A 19,036-nucleotide genomic window follows, 5' to 3' on the forward strand; every position below is an offset into this window, starting at 1 on the left:
TTCTCAATTTTCTGTATTGTCACAAAGATGCATTCTATCTTAAAACGAAAGCTTACACAGACCTGACTGAAACGCCTCGTGTAACCGCACCCCGGCGTATGTAGATCACTTCGTAACATGATTTGAGTTCCTGTCAGAACAATTGCTTTGGAACCTGATGTTAAGTGGGAAAGTGATGCGTGTTACAATCAAAGCTGTTCATGAAATGTATTCATTTAACAATTTAAGACATACTAGTCTTTAATATCATAGCTTTAATGAACATGCACAGACTGTTTGATGACCCAGAGATACTGATATTACAGTTGTCGTCTAACTTGAGACTCGATCAGTTGCGAAAATATGTTGCGAAACGTCACCTCCGGCCATTTGTTTGGGTCGACTCTTCCCCTCAACACGGCTCAGTTTTTCTATTTATCTTGCTCTGTTGAATGGGAAAAGTGATTGTATGTAGACCAAACTGGCTGAGGCCGTGCAACTCCAAGCCGCACTTCCAGCTTTAACACGATGTCGACCAAGTCTATATAGATGAGTCACTGTTCTTCAGGATCTGAAGAAGTTTCGTGGAGTGCTAAAGGGCTCAAGCTGTGAACTGAGGTGAGTAAAGATGGATTTTAGAATTGACCTCTAAGTCTATTGACTAATAGATGAGATATCATTCAAACTTCAGGACTTATTGGGTAAATATTGTATATTTCTTTAAAATGATTTCACAGTGTTATCTTATACTCCAGCTGGTCCTTCTGTTTTAATATTTGTTTATAATGTTTCCTCTCACAGGCTGGAGCGGTGGTTCTCATTCATTTTTGGCAACAGGCACCGTTTAATCCAAAACAAGCCAAAGGTGTCACAAATGAAATGATCTGATGAGAAAGATATGTCCAAATGAGATAGATAAAGTTCTGTCTAACTTACTGTTAAAAATAAATGAATGTGATAAAGACCACAGAAATGAAGGACATTATTATTAATTTGTATCTTAAAGAGGTTCATTTATTTAAAATGTAAATATTGTGAGTGTTTAACTATTAACTTTATGGGTAGTTCCCCAAGCAATGATCACATGAAGTATTTCATTAAAACAGGTAAAAAATAAGTTCTTGCATTTTGAAACAATACAATGACATTGATCTATTTGAACATGTGTCGGTTATTTTTTATTCCGTTTAAGACAGATCTAACATTTATTTTAGTCTAGGACTAATTTTAAACCCTTTAACACCCCATACAAGAAACTTTTTCATAAGTCAACCCGTTCAGGCTGATCACGCATTTAAAACTTACAATTTTAATTCGCACTCTTATTCATCAAATATGTTTTTATGTGGAAACTAAAGAGTTAACACAAGTTTTGAAACAAATTCAATCATAAGTGACCTTCTTCTGGGGTCATTTTTTGTCCAGAGCGCCCCCTAGTGACAGATAATTAAACTAAGGAGATGAAGAAGCGCAACATATTGTGATATACCAGTAAACAGAACATGTTGTAAGACTAGTTTTTATTTTCTTGCAGCACGAGCATCAATAATACACCGAACATGTTTAAAAAATAGTGAAACATTGTTCAAAAAATGCAAAGAGTAACAACGTGGTAAATGATAACAAACACAGAAGTTCTTGCTCTACACATTTAATCATGTAACACAAAGACCCACACATTTCAAGTAAAGTTTTATTAATTTACTAATCATGACAATTGAAAATATTGTTTATTCTTTCAGTTACACATGTCAAAGCTGAAAACAAAACTAGCACATGTTTAAAACAATATTTATAAAAAAGTGTTCATCCATTAAACTGATCAGGCACAAAGGTGTATCAGAACTGTTACATGTACATATATGACATCTATAAAGATGAGATTCACACCAAGAACACCACAACAAAAGTATTACTTCATCAAATTTTTTATTTTTGTACAAAAAAGTATTAAAAAGAATATTATGAGCCGTTTGTTCTGTCACACGTCCCATAGTTTGGTCGTTTCCATCTTGTTTTAGTAGTTGCATATTACAGTTAATATTTACAAGAACCTCTTATGACACAGTGCTGGAAATAGAAATAAACTCTATACTAGTTGTCTGCAGAACATAAACACTTTTCAAAACTCCGTTTTTTTTGGAAAGACATTGAAAGTGTAATAACAGCTTATTTTGTGTTAAAAGAGAAAGGTTTCAGTCAGACTTACAAAAATACTGTAACAGTAGTCAAAAAGTAATAAAACAATACATTATGACAGACTACGCATTAAAAACTAAAATATTATATATATAGATTAAGCAGTAGCTTATCCAGATTTGTCTTCTCCAGAGAGCGTGCAGACACAGGCTGTGAGGAGTGAGTGTTAAATGAAAAACTCTTGAGTGGAATATATGGACAAATGATTTGAAATGATTCATGAAACTGTTCCGCTGGTTTCCTCCAGTGTTCAATAAATGCTTTGAAAAGAATCGACTCAAAAGAATTATTCACTCAGGGATGAAGGAACGTCACGTAGTGTAATGAAGTAAAAGTACAGATTTCTTTAAGAGAAACACTCAAGTAAGAGTAAAAGTACACACTTTTCCAAACGTTTCATACAGACGGTGGTGCTCGCATCTCGAGGAGAATAACAACTTATTGATATGTTTCTCAATATTTGGTTGTGAGTGGTGCAAAGAGTTTTCTCCGGCGTGAAGCAGCAGAATTTTGTATGCACGTCACGGGGACTGTGAGCATATCTTGCGGTGCTCACTGTCACGCTCAACTGCTGAACATGCTGTGATTGGCTGAAATTATCACATGGTGTGTGCGTGTGTGGTCAAAAACATTCAAGGCTTCATTAAAACCACATCCTCTAGCTCCATAACGAAATGTTCTGCAGGTAAACATTTAATCCTGACTGGATAATCCACAAAGAATATCTGAATTAAAACATGTTGCTTCCATCGAGACACGCTGCTTTAGATGATGGAACAGAAGTGATGTTGAGCATCTATCTTCTGCTTCATTCAGTAAAGGATTCACAACTGTTGGGGAGTCATCTTCTGCTGATCCTGCTGAATCTGTCACAACATCTGTTTAAAAAAACATTTACTTCATGAAAAATGATGGTTCAGTCAAATATTTAAAGGGGCAGTTCATTCTGTCCTCATTTACATATAATCATTTAGCACACGCTTTCATCCAAAGCGACTTACAAAGTAAGAGAAAACAATCAGCTCTCACTCACCTTCATATTGTTCAGTGCAGTATAAATATCTTTGTTCTGCTAAACACAAAGGAAGATATTCGGAAGAAAGTCAGTAATCAAACAGATTTGACCCCCATTGACTGTCATAACATTTACTTTTCCTACTATGGGAGTCAAGGAGGTCCAAGAACAGTTTGGTTGTTGACATTCTTACAAATATCTTCCTTTGTGTTCATCGGATCAAAGAAATGTAAAGAAGTTTGTAAAGCTGCTCTGAAATGAAGTGGTTTATTGAAAAACAAAAATGACAGAAGCTAGACATCAACGGTATTATCGTTGTCAATATGGATGTTTCTCTTAAACAAACACATGGATTCACTTCAGAAGACCTTTGTTAAGACATTCGAGTAGTTCTTGTTCCATAGAGGCATTTTTTGGAGCTTCAACACCCGTTAACTCCCATTCTACCACTTGCAAGTAAAATGATAAGTGATATAACTCAGACTGCATCATTCTTCAAGAAGAAAGTCATATTCACTTGGGATTCTTTGAGGATGAGACTAAATATAACGTTTCTCTTAAAAAGTGCAGTGCAAGAGAATTTAAGCAAGCGTTGGTACTGATCAATTTTAATTAATAAATTCACTACGCTATGTTGTGATGTGTATGCAAATAAAACCAACCCAAACCAATGATCTTTTAAAACAATAATCAAGAAAATTTTACCATTTATAAAGAGACGCAAGTAGTGTGATGTGTTTCTTTGCTTACGACACAAGTGTCTGACTCTTCCGTATTTATGCTGGAGAGTTTGAAGTCAATTCCCAGAGATTTCATCATCACATCAGATATAAAAGACTCAACACTCATTGACTCCCATATTAGGATAAAGCACAATGGCAGTCAAAAGTGCCTCAGAACTGTTTGCTGTCCCTCATTCTTCAAAATATCTTCCTTTGTGTTCATCGGAACAAAAAAATGATAAATAAATCCTATTATGGCAGTCAATGAGTGTTGAGATCTGTCTGGTTATAAGCGTTCTTCAAAATATATTTATTTGTCTTCATCAGAACAAAGATATTAAAACACATTTGGAGAAGTCAAAGGTGAAACTGAATACAAGTAATATTAATACAACACTTCATATAAAAACATGTCATTCTCATCACATTAACTTGAGCTTTACTTACACCTGACATAAACAGTAGATGAAGCATCTGCTCTCACATCACCAGTCTCCCTTTCAGTAACATCAATCTCTGGAGAAACAGAATCTGCCAACACTTCTGCTTCTGTCCTCTCTTCATCTACAACAGCAGCACATAGAAGAGAAAAGAGAGAAACACATGAACATTTCTAATATCACAAACAGGCATGTCATATGTCATTCAAAGACATATTTATATTTAATTTGTCAAAAGAACTTGTCAAAATGATTTGGAGCATCCCGTTACCGTGTGTCATTTGTTTAGAGAGTGGGAGAGTTTGGGAAGAACCAACCTACAAATGTAGCGACATTCCAAAGACTTTCTTTAAGGGGGTGGGGGGTAAATGCTAGTTCATGTATTCCGACTTCTTTACAGCGATAAAATCATAAATCAAAAAGCTGTATCTGTCATGAAACGTGCGGGGAAAGAACCCAAGTGCAGGCAGCGGGGATAACAAAGAAGGTTTTTTTTTAAACAATAAAACACAAAACAAAGACCCACGGTGGGGTAAAACAGGAACGGACAATAATATAAAAGCACAGAACGAAGACTGACTTAACACTAGACTGATAAACACTTGACTTCCTAGACATGACAGGATAACAGAGACAGGAACATGAGCACAAGTAACAGGTAATCCAGACGAACAATGCGTAGATGCAGGCAAACACACAGACAAATGTAAATGTTAACGCAATGATCGACACAAGACAATGAAACATGAGGACTATTTAAAGGGGAGCAAACCAACAGGGAACAGGTGTGAGGCATGAACTGATTAACAAGCAATAACTAGACCAAAAGGCGGGAAACACAGAAGAGACACGAGAAAGCACATGGCAGGCCAATATATAAACAAAGCCATGTCTTTCTCACAAAAAAACCAAGGCAATGCCATGACTCCACCGCAAGACCAAGAATAAATATGACATGATGGTGGAATCATGACAGTATCTGCCTTATATATTGATATATGTTTTGCATTTCAGTCAGTGAAATAAGTATTTGATCCCCAACAAACTAGCAAGAATTCAGGCTCCACAGATTGGTTATGTGCTTATATGGAGCACAGATTAGTCCTGTCACTTTAAGACAGAACTCCTACATCAGTTTTTAATGTATATAAAAGATGCCTGCTAACAGAATCTGTATCTTTCATTCAACCTCTCCACCAGTATGGTCCAGACCAAATCGGTTTGAAAGGATGTCAGGGACAAGATTGGAGACCTGCACAAACCTCAAATAGGCTACAGACAGACGCTTGGTGAGAAGGAGACAACTGTTGGTGGCATTATTTGGGAATAGAAGAAATACAAAAAAACTATCAATTGTACTATTGCCTAGACTTCCCCAATGCGGTAAAGATGATCATGAAGCTTGTTAATCATTTCAAGACAGCTGGGACGACAGTTAACAAGCAAACCATTGGTAAAACATTACACCACAATATGTTAAAATCCTGAAGCACCAGCAAGTTCTTCCTGCCAAAAAAGGCTTGTCTGGCTCATCTGAAGTTTCGCAATGAACATAAAAATGATTAAAATAAAGGTGCTGTGAGATCAAAATGGACTCCAGTGTTTTGCTAATAATTGGGTTTCTCCACCAAGAACAAAGCAAATTTTTGCTCGGGGATCAAATACTTAATTCACTGCTGGAAATGCAAATCAATTTATAACCTTTAAATATATTTTTGTCTCCCAGATTTTTTATAATCTGTCTCTATCAGTTAAAATAAATCTATCATAAAAATTATGAATAACCAATGAATATGTTATAATCTACTGCCATTCAACTTCTTCAACACAGTATTTCAGATCACGTTGTCATCTCAACACTCTCCCTTGAAATGTATATTTTGTGATCATCGGAATGAAACCTTGCTACTCCATTTTTGCTTTGCGGTTCTTTTTTTATAAATCATTACTATTGTTCACCCTTCATTTTTGTCCTTGAGTTAATTGTGATGAAACAAAGAAAATTGAAGGTACGAGTTATATCAATAGACTCGAGAGTCTTACCTGTGACAATAACACTGAATTGATAGTATGATGGTCCTCCACCTGTGATGAACTGAAGGAATGATTTCAGTCGACTGCTGCTGCTGATCTTTACTTTATACAGTCCAGCGTCTTCTGTTCTGATGTTTGTGATGATGAGAGATCCAGTCTGATCATCCACCTGCAGTCTGTCTCTGAGTCTCTGTTCATCAGTAAAGAGCTTGTTGTTCATACTGAATATGACTATCACTTTATCTCTAAAGCTCCACTCGATCACATCATCAGACTGGAGTTCAGTGACATCAGACTCAAGAGTGACAGAACTCTTGTTCTCAATCACTGTCTTTTCTTTAACTGTTACAGCAGCACATAGAAGAGAAACACAAGAGAAAGAAATATGAACATTATAATCCAGTCAACAGCTAAAGATCATCTACATTGTCTTCAGAGTTTTGACATGCAGGAAATGTGTGACCTGAATGTACTGTAAGGGTGTGTTCACATATGCAATGCTTGGTTCGATTAAAACAAACTTTGTTGATTGTTGTGTTAGTGCGGTTTATTTGTGTAAGTGTGAACGCTGCCATATGAACCCTGGTGTGCACCAAAGAAGCGGACCGAGATCACTGGAAAGATGGGTCTGGGTACGCTTACACACAAACTATGGCGATTGGTTATCTGATTGGTCAGATGGTCTAGTCTGCTTTGATTTGTCTATTCATATGGTCATTCATTGCCATTTAGATTAGATGGATGGATGGATAGATGGAGGGAGGGATCAGAAGTTAGACATAATTAACATTGCATATAAGAATTTATAGTCTGTTTAATATTTGACCTGTGTTGTCTCTCCTTTATCTCAAATGTGTGCGAGTGTGTATGTGTGTGTGTGTGTGTTTGTGTGTGTGTGCGTATGTGCGTGTGTGTGCGAGTGTATGTGTGTGTGTAAGTGTGTGTCTATGTCAATGTGTGTAAGTATGTATGCATATTCTGTGTGTGTGGAGCATTTGAATGTCTGTCTTTTGTTGTTTTCACCTTTTTCTTGTTTTTACAGGTCTATATGCCTTTAGTTCTTTTTCTTGTATTCAATGTGTCTCATGTACAGCTGCTTTGTAACAATGAAAATTGTAAAAAGCGCTATATAAATAAAGTTGATTTGAGATGGATAGATTATTACAGTATCAGCTGAATTGAAACTCACCCTTTTGTTTCTGAAGTTCATAATTAATGCGGCGAAAAACAATCCCACCAACAACAATACACAGCAGGACAACAAACACTATTCCAACTACACCTCCTGAAGATAGACCTCTATCTGTAATGATAGAGAGAAACACTCAAGATCACATCAAACACACACATATTCATGTCAGTTTAAGACAAACACAAGAAATGTAGTTATAGTTTTACAATAGTTTCTACAGTAAAAAAGTTTCAGTGACCCCTGCATGTCATGTGCTGTCAGGTGAACAGGATACAGATGTAGATACTTAAAATAAAGTGTGGATGTTCTTCTGCAGAGGCCTTTTGTTTAGCTCATGATCCCTCTAAATAAACTCATATTCTTGACTATCATGTGGATGTTTAAAGTGCAATAAACTCAAAATCAAGAGTTGAATTCTTAAACTAAATGTTTCACACACAACTGATATTAATATGAGAGAACTGAGATACTCACCACTGACAGAAACACTGAATGTCTTGTATTTTGTGTCTCTATTGCTGCTGATCTTTAGTCTATAAAGTCCAGTGTCTGTGGTTTTAGTGTTTGTGATGATGAGAGATCCAGTGTGAGGATCCACCTCCATTCTGTCTCTGAATCTCCCATCAAGAACATCATCATATATTGAGCTCGTACTTTCTTCTTTATCATGTTTAGCTATGAGAACACCATCATCTCCAAACCTCCACAGTATCAGATCATCTCTCTGTGTTTGGACATCAGTGTGTAGAGTCACAGAATCTCCCTCAGTCACTGACTTCACATCACCAGCACTGACAACACTTGGAGCAACTACAAGATGGACAGAGATCAGCGTGAGATCAGAACAAAGACATTTATTCAGATTTGAACAACTAGAAGGCGAGTAAGTGATGAGAGAATTTTCATTTTGGCAGACGATGAAGTAATTGGTGAAAGTTATTGTCTGTTAACATGAAGTCTAGTATATTTGAGTTTAATTGCTTTTTTATGCTTATTTTAACAACATAAAATTTGTCAATGAGAACATCTCAGCTTATTGGGCTCTTAAATACTAATAAAATACAGTATGTGACAGTTCACAGATACAGACGTGCTCAAATTTGTTGGTACCCCTCCAGAAAAAAATTATAAAGCACAATTTTCTCTAAAATAACTTGAAACTGACTAAATTAATTGGCATCCATCATTATTTATTCCATATTTTATAGAAACAGACTTTTCTTTTGATATTCAACATAATATTGCAAATGATAATACAAATGAAAAGGTCATGGACTGAAATGATGGGACCTAATATTTTGTTGCACCACGTTTACAAGCGATGACTGTGAGCAAATGTTTTCTGTAGCTCTCAATGAGACTTCTGCACCTGTTAACAGGTAGTTTGGCCCACTCTGGAAATAACAAAACTTTAAATGTCGTGACTGGCCAATCAGAATCAAGTATTCCAACAAGCTTTGTAATAAGATTGGATACATGTGTGCGGAGCCATTGAGAGAGTTGCGCTAATGGAAGTTCGAAATTATCGCTTGTCACAGGATACACGGAGCCTTCAGCTAGTTCCAGGAAGTTATGTTTTCTCTTTAAATGCTTTATTTTATTATATTATTATATATATTATCAAAACAACGACTCAATCAATTCATTTTCATTCTTCTTACAGTACCTGTGACATTAACTCTGAATCTCTTGTATATTGTTCCAGCTCTGCTGATCTGTACTTCATAGGGTCCAGAGTGTTTGATTCTCATGTTTGTGATGGTGAGATCTCCAGTCTGACTGTCTGCGTGCAGTCTGTCTTTGAATGGACCATTATAACTGATACAGTTGTGATCAATATAAACTAAAAGATCCCTGGATTCACCTTCTCCAAACCTCCACAGTATCACATCAGATGTCTGTATGTCAGTGACATTAGTGTGTAGTGTGACAGAATCTCCCTCCATCACTGACACTGACTTCACTTCATCTGCATCAACACTAAACACACCTGAACAACACAAACACAAACAGTAGTTCAGACATTAAATCTGTTAGTACACACATCTCATCATCAAGTCTTATCAAATATTACTAAATAAAGAATCATGTCTTCTTCAAAAGCGATAAAACATAACATTTGTTTTAATCAGCTTCTGTTTTCACAACAGCTTGTTGCAATACAGAAAAGTTGCCGTGTGGAGTTCTGCATCTCTGATCAGTTAAAAAACCCTTTATCTTAAATTAAGAAAGTATATTTAACTAAGAGCCTAAATTCTGCACCGTGGATCAGGGGCAAGGTGAAGTCCCGGGCCACAAGGGGGCGACTCAACGTATGACCCCAACCTTCGCCACACGTGTTGATCCCTTGCAACCCGGAACATAAAACACTTTCTTGTCTTCCTGCTTCCTGCAAAATTATACACCACTCCATTGAAACAGCTCTTTTATTTAAAAATAACCGATTAAGGCAAAAAAGACTTTAGGAAATGGGCAATAAATAACTTTATATAGACATGAACTTGTATGTTTTGGTGAGAGAAGTTGCAGTATTTGTACAAAGTCCCCGTGTGTGCAAATAAACTTTGCACCAAATAAAAAACACTGAAAAAAACGTGGACCGAAGTGAATAAATCAAATAAATGATCCTAAACTCCCGCGCTGTTTGCAGCGTCAATCACATAATCTCTGTAGTTTAAGACACTTTGTCATGTTGAGATAAAGTTTATTTTTAAACGGAGCTCAGCTCACCAGTTTCAGTGTCACATCAGTCGACCAATCAGAAGATCACACGCATGATAAATTCAGTGAGATTTTGTTCACAATAGCAAGTTTGCACATGGCTATAATATTAATCAAAAGATAACAGAGACCCTTGTCTTAGTCCGTCTCTGTCTAAAGTTAACAATGTAAACTACAGTATGTATTCATACACTCATTCAGTTTATAATGTGAAAGTGTTGTTCAGATTAAAACAAATCACTTACCGCACACGAGTAATAAAGACACAATCATGATCTTCATTTTTCTGTTGATTCCTTTGAGTACCAATTGATGAAATGAAGATTATCCGTCAAGTTTATTCACCTCTGAGGCAGATTCACAAAAACTTTACTTCCTGCTGAATGAACTACAAGTCTTCTCTCTTCTCTTCATTATTCGAGAGATGACGGAAGCTGGACGTCAACGTAAGAAAAAATAAAAGTAAAATAAATAAATAAAAGGAAACAGATATAATGTAGATCAGCTGTTAGGGGGCCACACCTTACACAACTCGTTACACTATTGCCTCGAAGTTTTATGACAGCACAGAATTTAAACTTCAAAGAGCACGTGAAAGCAGCATAACAGCACTGTTTCCGGTTTCGATGTGAAAGTGAAAGTATTAACGTCATAAAACTCTTACCGCACACGAGTCATACAACGATGCTCTTATTGAAGCTCCTCATCCTGCTTTCGATTCCAGTCACAAATCATTTAATGGAGATATTCAGTGTAAGTTATACACAAAAATTAGGGGTGTAGCGGTTCCAACTACTGACGATTCGGTTTGGGTCATGGTTTTAGGGTCACTGTTTCGGTTCGCTTCGGTTTTTTATATGCTCAGGGACTATTAACAAATAAACGTACGAACAAATAATTAAGCTAGAATTAACAGAACCAATAAAACAACAGAGCATAGCAGAACATAAAGTTATATACTATATATATATATATTAAAGTTTAAAAATAGATTAAAGTCATTAAATAAAACATAACATTGCATATTAAATAAAGACAAAATAATTAAAGTTCCCTTCGTAAGCTATTGAGATTTGACAGTGTGTGATTTCCTTGACTTTTAACAGAGAGCAGGAATGTGCTGCCGTCTCTTTAAGAGGCACGTAACAGATCCATTACACAGATACTGTACACATGCGCTGTTTTTCGTCTGTTTGGTACGTTCACTTTAGACATAACCTACTATGATTGTGAAGATACTCGACAAGAGGGGCATGTCAACTCAATATTTTTGCTTTCCTATATTTATATGTTCTTATATTTCTCTGTTTTTAATTCTGTTTTTTAAAAGAACAGGTTTGTCTTTACATATTTTCACGAGAGAAAAAATTGAAGCACATTTGTCTTTTGCACTCTTATTTATCAAATATGTTTTTATGTGTCAAATAAAGAATTAACACAAGTTTTCCAACAAATTCCCTGCAACTGACCTTCTGGAGACATTTTTGGCCAGCGTTAGGATGTAACATGTAGATATTTTAACTAATGAGATGATGAACCGCAATATATTTTAATATACTAGCACATGTTGTCACTATCAGACTGCTTTAAGGCTTGAGGCAGAATAATACACTGAACATGTTTTAACATAACAACGTGTGAAATGAAAACAAACACAAAACTTCTTGTTATATAAATTTTATCATGTAGCAGACAGGGACGTACAAAAGAGGAAAATAATAAGACAACATGATGACAAAAAGAAAATGTGACAAGTCTTATAAAGTAGTCAAGACCATAACAATGAATAATGTGTGTTTATCACTGTAAATGATGGATTTAAGAAAACAATACTCAATTGTTATTCATAATATTGAAATATATGATTTTGGAAGATTCAACTACTGTTCAGTTGTGCGCACAATCAATTTCTATCTCATAATTATATATGAAAACTGTTTGTTGTCTTGCGGGATTTTCCACTGAATTCACAGTCATATTTATGAGCTAACACAAAGACCCACAAATTTCACCTGAAGTTTTATGATAATTGCATCTAGTGTTCAGTTACACAAGTCAAAGCTGAACACAAAACAAGCATATTTTTACTGTTAAATTACACAAAAGGTGTTCATCCATTATACTGATCAGGCACAAAGGTGTATCAGTAGTTAGTGCATTTATTATCCTGATTTATCTTAAAGGAGTCATATGACGTATTATTGCTTGTTTTAGATGTAATGCAGTGTATATTCACAGTTTAAAGCTGTATTTTCCTCATACCGTGCATGTTTGTTTCTTCTCTTTGCTCCGCCTCTCTCAAACGCAGTAATTTTTTACAAAGCTCATCGCTCTGAAAAGCAAGGTGTGTTATGATTGGCCAGTTAACCAGTGCATTGTGATTGGTCAAATACTGCAAGCGTGTGACGGAGATGTGACGCCTCTTACCATATTTGTAACATAAGTTCCAAAGCAATTGTACCGACATGTACGCCCACCTTTATTACATATACATTCGAGCGGTCTAAGTCAAAACATACCACGAACTGACGTAGAAATGTGCTGAGAAGCACAGTTTGTTCTTTTGTCCGACCATGATCGAGGTAGTTATTGATGTTGGTCATGTGAAACATTCATAATTTCTCTAAAGAGCTGGGCACTGTAGGGGAAACTTAAGAGGAGCACCATGTGTGGGTTGTCTTCTCACTCCCAAACATCGATGTAGCCGTACTTCAAGAGACCCACAGCCCAGACACCAACCAAGCCACAAAGAAGACTGTCCACATCTACCGCATCATCAGCAGCATCAATGCTGCAAAGCATGGTACTGCCACATACGTAAAAATTGGCATCACCAACGTCTCAACAATGACCAACGACTCAGAGCTGTACACAATGGTAAAAATAGATGAGTATACCATCAACAACGTGTACAGACCACCGTCAAAAACCTGGCCAACTCCACCTTTGCCGCTACACCAATCGCCAACCATCTACTTCGGCACTTTCAATAGCCAGCACACCGAACGCAGCTACAAAACCAACAACCGCGATGGTGAAGAACTGTCTGACTGGGCATCGACCGCAGACCTGGACCTCCTCCACGACTCTAAATAGCCTCTGAACTATGTCCGGCCGCTGGAAAACCGGAACACATCTTGATCTCTGATTCCTCACCAGAGATCGCACCAGTAAAACCAACACCACACCCAGAAAAGTAATTTGCCCATTGTGACGGGTCTCCTGGTTCTTCCCGCTATTGCCGGCTGGTGGGTGTGGCTAGGAGACTCATCAAGTCAACAATGTCCACCTGGACTGCCCACTATAAAACCGTTTGGTCCTTGTTGGTGTGAAGTTGGCTGGCTCCCGTTTATTTCGTTTTGATTTACATTTGTTTCTGTCTGACGCGTTGACGTTAGGCGTAATGGTCTTTGATTCTGTTGTTTTCATGTTTTATTTATTATTCTATTATTGTTAATAGACACTTATATTCTTACTATACCAACTCGAGTATTTCCTCCATTCATTTGTCACGGCTTTGAGCCGGTCGTGACACCATTTCTGAAGAGCCAACTCTGCCCATCCATCATCCACATTGGCTTTGAGATTAAACTCGAAACTTCGAAGCCTCGACCGCACTGGAACTTCTGCAAGGCAAACTGGACAGAATACACCAGCACAATTGAAAAGTCCATCGCCTCACATCCAGCAACACCATACAACTACACAGAGTTCTGCCGCCTGATCCTCGTGAACATATTCATGCGGTTTTGCCCAGTGTTCAATTCATGCTTTCAAAATAATCGACTCAAAACAATCAATAAATTGGGAATCTCCTTAAAAAGTGACGACGTGAAAAGATAGGATTTTGGGTGCACGTCACGAGGACTGTGAGCGTATCGTGCTCACTGTCGCGCTCAACTGGTGAACATGCTGTGATTGGCTGAAATCATCACGTGTTGTGTGGTCAAAAACATTCAAGGCTTCATTAAAACCACAGTTTGCGCACTAGCTGCTCTTGATGCATAATGTATTCTTATGCTGGTAAATGTAATCTCCCCCGAATATTTGCTATAAACATGCGAAAGCCAACCAAAGAACATCTGAAGCCCCCATCTTTCAAAAATCTTGCTAATAAACAAAGTCTTGTTCATAATTGTAGTGCTTTTCAATAAAGCGCTTCATTTCAGAGCAGCTTTATAAACCTCTTTATATTTCTTTGATCAGAAAGGAAGATGTTTGGAAGTTCTCTGGAGGCCCAATGTAGATGTTGATGATGTGACTGATGTGTTGTTGATCAAACTACATCTTCTGCTTTCTTCAGTAAAGGCTTCTCAACTGTTATTAATTAATCTTCTGCGGATCCTGCTGAATCTGTCACAACAGAGATGACATCACAACAATTTGCCATAGAAATGACTCTTACAAAGTTTTAGCAATAGAGTTATACATTGATTCATTTTATACATGAATGTAAATTATATCTGTGCATTCTTTCAATAATTGTCACTGAAGTGCACAAATGAACATTCATTTTATCATCCGGTGAATTTATACACCTTTCAGAAAACACAAACTCCCATGTTAGATGTGTTAGATGTGTGCACCTCAGGATAGTCTGAAACACTAGTGGAAGAAAGTCTAATTTAATTATAGGACAGTTTTCCGGGTTTGAAAGAACTTCAGGACAGAAGTCTCACTACAAGAGCTTCTGAACACAGTGAAAATGTATATAAATTGTGATTTGTTAACTGAATTTTGTTTGTTGGGTTCTGTTCCATCACCCTGTGTGTTTAAACAAACTTTTTTTTTTTAAAGGGACGGTTCGCCTAAAAATGGAAATTCTGTCATCATTTACATGTAGTCATTTAGCACACGCTTTAATCCAAAGAGACTTACAAAGTAAGAGAAAACAATCAGCTCTCACTCACCCTCATACTGTTCAGTGCAAGTAAATATCTTTGTTCTTCTAAACACAAAGGAAGATATTTGGAAGAATGTCATTAACCAATCAGATCTTATCCCCCATTGACTGCCATAGTATTTACTTTTCCTACAATGGCGGTCAAGGGGGTCCAAGAACTGTTTGGTTGTTGACATTCTTCCAAATATCTTCCTTCGTGTTCTGCGGATGAAAGAAATGTAAAGAGGTTTGTAAAGCTGCTCTAAAATGAAGGGGTTTATTGAAAAACACTAAAATAATAAACAAGTAGTGGTGGGCCGTTATCGGCGTTAACGTGCTGCGTTAACGTGAGACTCTTATCGCGCGATAAAAAAAATGTCGCCTATAATCTATTCTCAAAGTTGGGTTGGGAGCTGGGTCTATACTACGCAAGCTATGATGACTTTCACCTTGATATTTTTGGGCGGATGTACACCAGCTTAATTGCACTGTAGGGGACGAGAACGAGATTTTTCAACTCGCGTGATTCGCGCAATTCGCGTCATTTGCGCCGCCTCATCATCTCATAACCAGGGCGTCATTCGCGCGTTTCGCGCCGCAATTAGGTCTATCTCGTCTTTGCATTGACTTAACTTGTAAATCACTCGGGCTTGACGCACCATAGGCGTTTGGTCTGAACACAACATAACGTCACTGTGAAAGGACCACATCAAACGTGACGTGCTAACATGGATGCAGCTATGAAGCCGGCGGGTTGCTTCAGTGAAAATTTATTTTTATGAAGCTTCCCAATAGAAACCTCGACAAGACTAAGGTTGTTTGCACCTTGTTCAATGTGGAATTGGTTTACTGTACGGAATTGGTTTACATACAGTTTGTTTAAAAAAACTTTCTCTCAAAAGGTAGTGGTCTAGCTTTAGTTGAAACCAGTAACTTTGTATTGAGATCTAATGTATTATGGCTCCTGTATGACATATCGCTTGTTGCTCCCTCACTCTTTGTAAGTCGCTTTGGATAAAAGCGTCTGCTAAATGACTAAATGTAAATGTACTGTAGGAGCTCTTCCAGTCTCAAGTACCACCTAAACGCAAAGCATCAGTTTGCTAATGCGGAAGTAAACACAAGTACATCTTATTGAACATAATTTAATTTTTATCACAAATTATCATAGTAGAACAGCTTTCTCAAGCAGTTTGAGATGCATTTTGGAAACAGGAGATGAGCCCCTAATGTCTAATGTGCCACCTGGCTTGAGAAACCCGTTCTCATAGACTTACTTTTAGTCATTATTTGGGTAGCACACATATTCTGAATGCCTTCGGCAGAATTCAAATGAGCCATTTTAATTTAGATTAATCTAGATTAAAAAAATTAATCTATGCCCACCACTATATACAAGACTTGATGTATTAACCGTGTGAATATCAGACTCAAGTCACTTTATAAACTATATGAACTGATATGGGAATTTTGACGTTATTTTGTGTTTATATGTCCGTTTCAGAGTAAGAAGGCGTGAAACAGAACTCACTTTAACATTAAGTAATTTCAGAAAATGTATGAAGAAGATTACAGCAGAATTCAAGTAATATAAATACAACACTTCATATCCTAACTTGTCATTTTCATCACATTAACTTGAGCTTTACTTACCCCTGACATTAACTTTCAACTGAATATCATCCACAGTAGATGAAGCACCTGCTCTCACATCACCAGTCTCCGTTTCATTCTCTAGAGAAACACAATTCTCCCAAAACTTCTGCTTCTTGACTCTCTTCATAGCACATAGAAGAGAAAAACACAGTTCATATCCAAACACTTCATAACCTCCACTGGATTTTTTATAAATCATAACAATTTTTTCACCCTTCATTTTTGTCCTTGTTTTTTATTTTTTTATTTTCCTCTGAAGTTTAAAAGATACAAGCTTTCAGTCTGAGAGTGATGATGTTCTGACCGTATCGAGAGTTTAGTGCTTACTTTTAAAACATTAATATCATAACAATTATGCTCAATTAATTGTGAGAAGCATTAATGGTTATCAGGATTAAAATACGATCAACAGTGCAGCCCAAGATCAAACTAAATACTCTTTGAAGATATAAAGTATTTAATACTACTCAAGATTAATATCAGGAAAGGATAAACAAAGAAAATTGAAGGTACGAGATATGTCAATAGACCTGAGAGTTTTACCTGTGACAATAACACTGAATTGATAGTATGATGGTCCTCCACCGATGATGAACTGAAGGAATGATTTCAGTCGACTGCTGCTGCTGATCTTTACTTTATACAGTCCAGCGTCTTCTGTTCTGATGTTTGTGATGATGAGAGATCCAGTCTGATCATCCACCTGCAGTCTGTCTCTGAGTCTCTGTTCATCAGTAAAGAGCTTGTTGTTCATACTGAATATGACTATCACTTTATCTCTAAAGCTCCACTCGATCACATCATCAGACTGGAGTTCAGTGACATCAGACTCAAGAGTGACAGAACTCTCGTTCTCAATCACTGTCTTTTCTTTAACTGTAACAGGAGCACATAGAAGAGAGAAACACAAGAGAAAGAAATATGAACATTATAATCCAGTGAACAGGTAAAGATCAGGTCTAGTGCCATATTAACATCTTCATATTTATACAATGAATATATATAATTTCTTATTATAGTATCAGCTGAAGATGAAACTCACCCATTTGTTTCTGACGTTCATAATTAATGTGGCGAAACACAAACACAACAACAACAACACACAGCAGGACACCAAACACTATTCCAACAACACCTCCTGAAGATAGACCTCCATCTGTAATGATAGAGAGAAAGACTCAAGATCACATCAAACACACACATATTCCTGTCAGTTTAAGACAAACACAAGAAATGTCTTTTCTCAAAGTTTGTAAGGAATAGTTTACTTTCTACCATGTTTTAGAGTCTTGATCTTGAAACTTTGTTCTTTCTTGGGTGTGCCGGATGAAAGACCTTAGGAGTCATTTACAAGAGACAAACTTTTGAAAACGGGTCTCAAAGTGCAAGTTTTTGAATACAATGGTGTGTAAGCGCTATTAGCTTAAAACAGGGTATGCGTATGCGCACATACACACTACATTACATTTAATCATTTAGTAGATGCTCTTATCCAAAGCGACTTACAAGTTGGGTAAACACTGTAAGCAATTGGGAGAACATTAGGACAACAAAAAGCAAAAGTGCAATGAAACAAGAGTAGAAAGAGATAGTGATCAGGAATGATTGGTCAGATGCGGACGAAAGAGATTTTCAGGCGATTCTTTAAGGGGTCATTTGACACATGGCTAAAACTAATAGTATTGTTTGCTTAAGATGTAATGCAATCTGTATACAAGATTTAAGGTATTTTCCACATACCGTGCATGTTTGTGTCTCCTCTCTGAAATGCACTGATATTTTAAAAAGCTCATCGCTCTGTAAAGCGAGGTGTGCTATGATTGGCCAGTTCGCCAGTACGTAGTGATTGGTAGAATAGTGCATACGGAAATGTAACGTCTCTTACCATATTTGGACCATCAGGTTCCAGAGCAACTGTACTGACAGGAACTTACATTTTTGCAATTTTACGTGTCTAATAGTTACATGCGCAACTTATAACATACCAAAGACAAATAAAAACACGTATTTCCTGCAAATCAGCCCTTTAAGATGTTGTTCGTTTGTAGAGCATAGGGATCTGGCGGGTACACAAGTCTGCATTAGCTTATGAAGAGAAGGGGGTGCCGAACCAGTGGTGGTCTTGTAGTCAAGGAGCAGAGTCTTGAATTTCCTGGCCTACAAGACCACCACTGGTTCAGCACCCCCTTATCTTAC

At 37.0% G+C, this 19,036-nt stretch overlaps 1 protein-coding gene across 2 annotated transcripts; it reads right to left on the minus strand.

The window, feature by feature from the left end:
* Positions 1-1,891: 1,891 nt before the first annotated feature.
* On the minus strand, positions 1,892-18,834 carry LOC130430292 (uncharacterized). 2 transcript variants are annotated; one of them, XM_056759336.1, is made up of 10 exons: positions 17,883-18,834; positions 17,384-17,716; positions 16,838-16,961; positions 10,548-14,655; positions 9,248-9,571; positions 8,056-8,391; positions 7,579-7,692; positions 6,399-6,731; positions 4,363-4,479; positions 1,892-3,056 (listed from the first exon to the last, which is right to left on the minus strand). In XM_056759336.1, the coding sequence occupies exons 4-10, from the start codon at positions 10,582-10,584 to the stop codon at positions 2,872-2,874; spliced, it is 1,446 nt and encodes a 481-aa protein (XP_056615314.1). In that variant the 5' UTR covers positions 10,585-14,655; positions 16,838-16,961; positions 17,384-17,716; positions 17,883-18,834; the 3' UTR covers positions 1,892-2,871. The 2 variants fall into 2 exon arrangements, with proteins under 2 accessions (XP_056615314.1, XP_056615315.1); XM_056759337.1 differs by having other exon boundaries at positions 9,446-9,571; positions 17,883-17,996.
* Positions 18,835-19,036: the final 202 nt, after the last annotated feature.

Source organism: Triplophysa dalaica, chromosome 10 (genome assembly GCF_015846415.1).
Source record: "Triplophysa dalaica isolate WHDGS20190420 chromosome 10, ASM1584641v1, whole genome shotgun sequence".
In the NCBI taxonomy this organism is placed as follows: Eukaryota; Metazoa; Chordata; class Actinopteri; order Cypriniformes; family Nemacheilidae; genus Triplophysa; species Triplophysa dalaica.